The 6,422-nt window shown below is 30.9% G+C and overlaps 1 protein-coding gene across 2 annotated transcripts; it reads right to left on the reverse strand.

Annotated features, from left to right (window-relative positions):
* Positions 1–197: 197 nt before the first annotated feature.
* Positions 198–3,240, reverse strand: LOC107013750 (cytochrome b5). 2 transcript variants are annotated; one of them, XM_015213628.2, is made up of 4 exons: positions 3,105–3,240; positions 2,893–2,991; positions 801–867; positions 198–700 (listed from the first exon to the last, which is right to left on the reverse strand). In XM_015213628.2, exons 2-4 carry the CDS (start codon positions 2,977–2,979, stop codon positions 450–452), a joined length of 405 nt encoding a protein of 134 aa, XP_015069114.1. In that variant the 5' UTR covers positions 2,980–2,991; positions 3,105–3,240; the 3' UTR covers positions 198–449. The 2 variants fall into 2 exon arrangements, with proteins under 2 accessions (XP_015069114.1, XP_015069115.1); XM_015213629.2 differs by having other exon boundaries at positions 2,893–2,988; positions 3,105–3,200.
* Between the last annotated feature and the right edge of the window lie 3,182 nt (positions 3,241–6,422).

The raw sequence follows: 6,422 nt of genomic DNA on the forward strand, positions 1-6,422 counted from the left end.
ATATATGAATAATGGGGACAAGCCAACAAGCTAGTACTGATAAAATGTCCTGAGAAACGAAAGCAGCTGAATTCTGTTTCCAGGTGCAGGCAAGCGCAAGACTAGTCGTCTCAAGGGGCGGGCACGAGCAATAAAAAAGTTCTAATAGACTAATATAATAGCTGCCCTGAAATTTAGCAAGGCTGGTTGCAACAAAATTAACCAGAAGAAACAAAAGAAATGTAAACATGAAGGATAAATATTCTCAAATATCTAATAAACACGAACCAAGTCAAGTCTAGTGCTGCCAAGGGGCATCGAACATAGCAATTGTGAAGCACAGTACAAAATTGACGACCACATCCAGTTGTTGCAGCTCGATAATGAACTAAAACAAGATAAACCAAGTCTTCTTTCAACAACTACATAAATCAAGAAAAGAGGACCTGACAGACTGGAATTCAGAAGAATTACTGCTCCTTGGTGTAGTGTCGTACTGTAAAGGCCAAGCCCAGGATCAAGATGGGTACAAGGAACTGTAGGATTTTGATAATGAATTCTGGAGTCTTGTCTGGATTGTATGCTGTTTGTTCTGATGGAATATAAGCACGTTTTAGGGGAACAGTTGACATGTCGATTTCCCCAATGTAATACTTATCCATCATCTCTCTAGCAGAATCACTGTGGCCAACATCTTCAAAGTCATTTGTTGCATCTTTCCCTTTTGGTAAAAGGACAAAGATCAGAATTCATGTCACAAAAAAATCATCAACACTTAATACCCTAAGAACAAACAGTAAGTGAAGAAAACCAAGTATTACCAGTTGCTGAAAGCAAAACTTCATCACCACCTGGATGATCATCCATGAACGGAGTTACATCATACACCTGAAAGCATTTTAATATGCAGACATAAATTCATATTTCATTATACGGATGGAAAAACAAAAAACTCTTTAAGACCTTAAAGAAAATAATCCAACATGAGACATAAGTTGGTCTACACTGACTTGAACACTGTTAATCATAATAATGAAAGATATTACTGCATAGCAAAGATAAAAGAGACAATGTGCACATAAGCCTCCAACGCAAATGGTCTTTTGTGGAATTATCAAGGCAGTTCCCCCAATTGAGCAACTAAAACCATCACATGAGTAACACGTCCTTTTTGCAACGCCATATCACCTTTCAGATTTATTTAAGGTTTTTCTCCACAAGCATATTTCGACAAAATTCACATGTCAGGACACAGGACTTGAAAAGACATGAAAACAAACGAGATGAATAACCAAAACATGTTTCCCATCTCTAGACATCTCCTTCAAGCCATCCCCTTAGATATATTTGACTTTGCTATCCTTAATATACAAATCATTGAACACTTCATGAAGAACAATCAACTTGAGAAGATAAGATGCAAAAATCTGTTGATCAAAATGGATGACTCACTCACACCAGAAGGTTCAAAATAACCATCTCTAACAGAAACCAGGTCCCTGAGCTGTAGAGGTATATTTTATATACTTTTAGATTGAAGATCTACTTTAGGTTAAGTCTCAGAAATTTTTAAGAAGCAATCTGATCTGCAGTTTGTTTTCAACTTTTTCAACAAATACTCTTCTTCATGGGCTCATGTTAGTAGGAGTTCGGAAAATGTTCGATTGATTGAAAGAGTATATTTGAAAGTTGGAACAGAAATCACTTGAAAGTTGGAAGTTGCGTGAGCAAAAACCATTACTCTACTTGATTTACTCCCACTCTTTTCAAATATATCATCAGCATTTGAAATGCTAAAGTCCAATTTTAGCAGATAATGATGACAAAACCATTATTTGCAAATACTGAACTTCAGATATGCAAGTTCAGTGTCACATGCTTGTTTTCATATCTGCGCCACAAAATTTCATGGATAAAGAGCTGACTCTCAAAACTTAAAATTTACTCCCTATTTTCAAGGTAGCAAAAGTCATTGGAAAACCAATTGACTGTTCGGCTTGGATCTGAGGGAAAGGGGAGGGGGGTTATTTCAGCTGTTTGTTTTCTCAACTAAATAAATTTAATTTAATTTCTTACTTTCCACTCCCATATCCACAGTGCTAACCTCTCTGCATCAAATTTCTAAAATACCAACTACCCCTGTCTCCAGGATGAAAGACTGAAATCTCCAAGTGTATTTCAATAATAGATACCAAAGTATCATTCATATTTACCAACATGACCTTCATCAACACACAGATAAGGACAGTTACTATGCATAGACAACCTAACTCCTTCATTTTATTAGGGAGAAAAATGGAGTCCATGACTCCTTTTTGTAATGTACAAGGGAGGTCGAATTCCAGACCTTTTTTCTCAAGTATATCCATTACAAAAACATATACGTCACTTTGGTACACATGCGCATAGCCGCCGCGGGTGGCTAAAAGTCTACCCAAACTCTTTTTAGTTCCATGAGGAAGTCTTTTCTTATAAGTCAAACTCCTAATTCTGTTCCAAGATGGGGTGGTTCTAGGATTTGAACTTTCTATTATTGAGCAAAATCAATTATTTGTATTTTCCAGTTGAGTCTAAGGAAAGTTACTGATCCCACATATTCCATTGGTCACTTCAACTAAACACCACCAGGTACAAAGAAAGTCCAAAACGGAGTACGTTAACTACTCAAAATTGCAAACAAAAATTCAACTGGAATTGTAAAATTAACTAACTAGACCAAATCGAAATTCGATAATTCCAATGTGATAGCAACTTCAACCACTCAGATATATCTATCGAGAAAACTTATAAAACAAACCGATCCAAAATACCAGGAAAATAACAATTCCATAACCGGTACAGCACACAGATCATGAAAAAACTAAAATCAAATCAATAGAAAGAACAAATAAAAAAAACAGGACGAGATTTAACCTTTCCGCTGATGATGAGCCAGCAATCTTTGGTCTTGTTGTGCTTAGCGACCTCCTCAAATGCATGAATTTTCCGATCCGACGCCATTTTTTCCTGCTACTGCAACACCGGCAAAATCAGTTTAAAACACAAAACAAATCGAACTACATAGATAGACACTGCATCAAATCAGATGAAATTGAGCATCTCTATGAACTTTTACAAACACTCACGAGAGAGAGTTCTTTGGATTCTGTTTCTCTCTCCGATTGTGCACCCAACACCCTTTTTGCGTGTGGAGGCGGAAGTACAGGGTCAATATTAATATAGCAATTCAGATACCGAAATGCCCTTCAATTTTAATTGAAATTACGCCCCCCATTTTGACGTACTATACTGCAATCTCACCTAAAAATTCCACTTACTTCAAAATTTAATTACCGAGCTATATTCTTATTTGTGATATTACATATACATATATTAGTATATATATTTTAATTAGTATTTTTATAAATTAATAGCAAAAATTCATGTATCTAAATATAAGATACATGTGAAAATTTTTTAATTAATGATAAAATATGTAATATTTTAAAAGTAATGATAATTATTATAATAATATATGATTATGATAGTAAAGTATATCTAGTTATTTAAATTTTTTTATATATATACGAGATAAAAATTTTATTTTCTTTTATTCAATTAGTAAGAGTTTGTGATTATATAAGATAAAATTGAAGGACATTTTATGAAATTTGTTATTTCATCCTCTCTGTAACTTCACCATTTTTGTATAAATATTAAAATACAATAATAATATAGTTAAATATAAAATAATATAATTTTATATTTTTATATTTAATAGTGCTTCAATATAGCTGGGAGGCTGTGATCCATCTATTTTATTTAAAAAAACACGCCACAGTGAAAGTCACGTGTGTATTACCATTTTCTTATTTTTGTCCATTATTATGATGTGTGCCAGCCAGCCAGCGAGAACTTTTTTTGGGGTTTAATTAGGGGTATGTATTATTCTGATTAAATTGAATAATTGAATTAAATTAAATTAAATTTTTAGTTGAATTAATTTTTTTAATTTTTGAATTACTAAATTGCTTTACTATTTTTTGGATTTTCTAATCTGATATCAGATTTTGAAAAATAAAAAAAAATGAATTTTATATATATATATATATATATATATATTTGTCCCTTTTTGATTATTGTCTTTCATGGTGATTATGTTTATATTTTATGTTTGAATTACATTTATAATAGGTATACTTGTAAGTATTGTGTTTTAAGTTTTACTTATAATTTATATTGTATATTAAGAGATTAAATATTATTACTTTTGTTATATTATTAATCATTGAAATAACTGAAAAAACTCAAACCAAATAGAGGAAAACCAAGTTAAATCAAATTTATTTTGGATCAGATTGGATTACACTTTTACAAAATTAATCGAATAGTGTAAGACAAAACCAAAAAACTAATACACACCCCTAGAGTTAACTATTAATTGTGCTCTACCTTCTATATAACGTCAAATACTTTCTATTTTATACGAAAATTAAGAAATTATTAACTAATTAATTTAATTATTTTATCCATTGTTCATATTGTCTTTAAAATAATTGGTTGAACTTCCAAAAGGTTATATTAATTGTTGGGATAAATTTAAAAAAAATTATTTCTTAATATAATAAATGATAAGATAATATGAGAAACATTTAGTACATGTCTCTGGGAAGGGAAGGAGTAATGTAATTTCTCTTTTTTTGACTAATTACAAGTTGATTCCATTTGCTTCACTTTTTTTTTCTACAGTTTGAATTACAAGTTCAAATTTCAAAAGATTAGAGTTTTCAAGTTTTTTACCGTTTGAATAGTCTTCCTAAAATGCTCTAACTTTATGAGAAATTATAATGAAATTAAGAGTTACTAATATTTCTTCAAAGATTTATAGTTCCTTTTCATGGGAATTTCTGAAGTAACTTTTCTTGGCTTTCATATGAAATTTTGATTGAGCTTTAATTTACTTTATTTATGTGAACAGTCTAGTTTATTGGTCAAGAAAACGAGAAGACTTTTAAAAGTGGTAATCTAGTTGTTAAAATAACCATCAAATGTCTATATTTAAATATAATATACATAATCGGTGTATTAGTATTGTATATTCATCATCATTTTCAAATTAAACGTGTTTTAGTTGATCCAGGAAGCTTGGCCTACATATAAATCATAATGCGATAGAAAATGGTTGAGCAAATGGAGATTAGGGCCCCGTGGAGAATGGAAAGTCACTCCTATAAACGAATGAACAGGGTTTTTGGTCATGATTGAATAAAAGATTTTGATAATTTAAGAAATTTGATAAAAAGAAATAAATGGGATGCTGAAATCTGTCCAAAAATCTTAATTTTTTAGGAGATTTGGTATTTCTTTTTCGTTTTGGTCTAGAAAATACCGATCAGAGAAAGCACTCCTATATTGCCTAGTGTTGATTCAACAATTTGTGTTCAGGGGCGGAGCCACCTTGTTAACCCCCTTCGATAGAAAATTATACTATTTATACATGGTTAAAATAATAGTTTTATATATATAGTAGGCGTGGAACCCCTTCGGCTAATCCGTGTGTCTAATTCAACAAATTTTGAACCCCCTTAATGAAAATTTTGGCTTCGCCATTTGTGTTTAGTGGAAAGTCTTGTCATCTCAAAGAATAATCGAATTTGCCCTTGCATGCGGGTCTTAAAGTCATGAATCTTTTATGGCAAAGGGGTGGTGCGGCACAGGGCCCCTCAGATCAAGCTTAACCCGTAAAATTTTTAATTCGTCTTATCCTGCTTCACATAACATTTTTTTCATTTTCAACCCCGCCACCTCAACCTGCACCCACATAATTTTTTAATATTTTCTTTTTCTAATTAAGTTTGATACTAAATTAAAATTTATAAAAATCAATTCATTTTTTCATCAAGTTACATTAATTTAATAAAAAAATAAATTATTTTTTATTGAAAATCATTTTTATTTACTATCTCGAATACTTTAATAGCTTTAAAGAAATTATCTTAGTAAATAATATTTTATCAATGCTATAACATATAAAAATTAAATTAAATTAAATTTAAGCCACATCAAAATACATATATCACCGTAGATGAGAGTTTCATGGTGCTAAATATAGAGAAGACAAGAAAGACTGGACTAAGGCAAATATTCTTCTTTTCATATCATCTTGTCCTTTAAAACATTTGTGCAAATGATATTTCTTAAGACGAAGAAACATCAACTTATCATCTCATATGATGAAATATTGATTGTATTTAATATTTTCTCACACAAATTTTAGTTTAATCAAAAGAAATTTATGAATTATAATCTAAAAAAATCTTTAGTTACACCCAATTTAAAAAACAAAGATAAATCATAACATCTTAAATTTTATGATGAAGAGAGAAACAAACAAATCGTGCTATGATTTTCACTTGGGCCTTCCATTCTGTAATTGTTTTGGGTTTGGAATTGCACAAATGATA

Source organism: Solanum pennellii, chromosome 3 (genome assembly GCF_001406875.1).
Source record: "Solanum pennellii chromosome 3, SPENNV200".
Taxonomy (NCBI): domain Eukaryota; kingdom Viridiplantae; phylum Streptophyta; class Magnoliopsida; order Solanales; family Solanaceae; genus Solanum; species Solanum pennellii.

Excerpts from the sequence above, each read along its gene's own strand:
- LOC107013750 (XM_015213628.2), bottom strand. The coding sequence starts at position 2,979 with ATGGCGTCGGATCGGAAAATTCATGCATTTGAGGAGGTCGCTAAGCAC. Across the intron at positions 868-2,892 it reads GGCTCATCATCAGCGGAAAG|GTGTATGATGTAACTCCGTT; the intron begins GTTAAATCTCGT and ends AAATGCTTTCAG. Across the intron at positions 701-800 it reads AGTTTTGCTTTCAGCAACTG|GGAAAGATGCAACAAATGAC; the intron begins GTAATACTTGGT and ends TTTTACCAAAAG.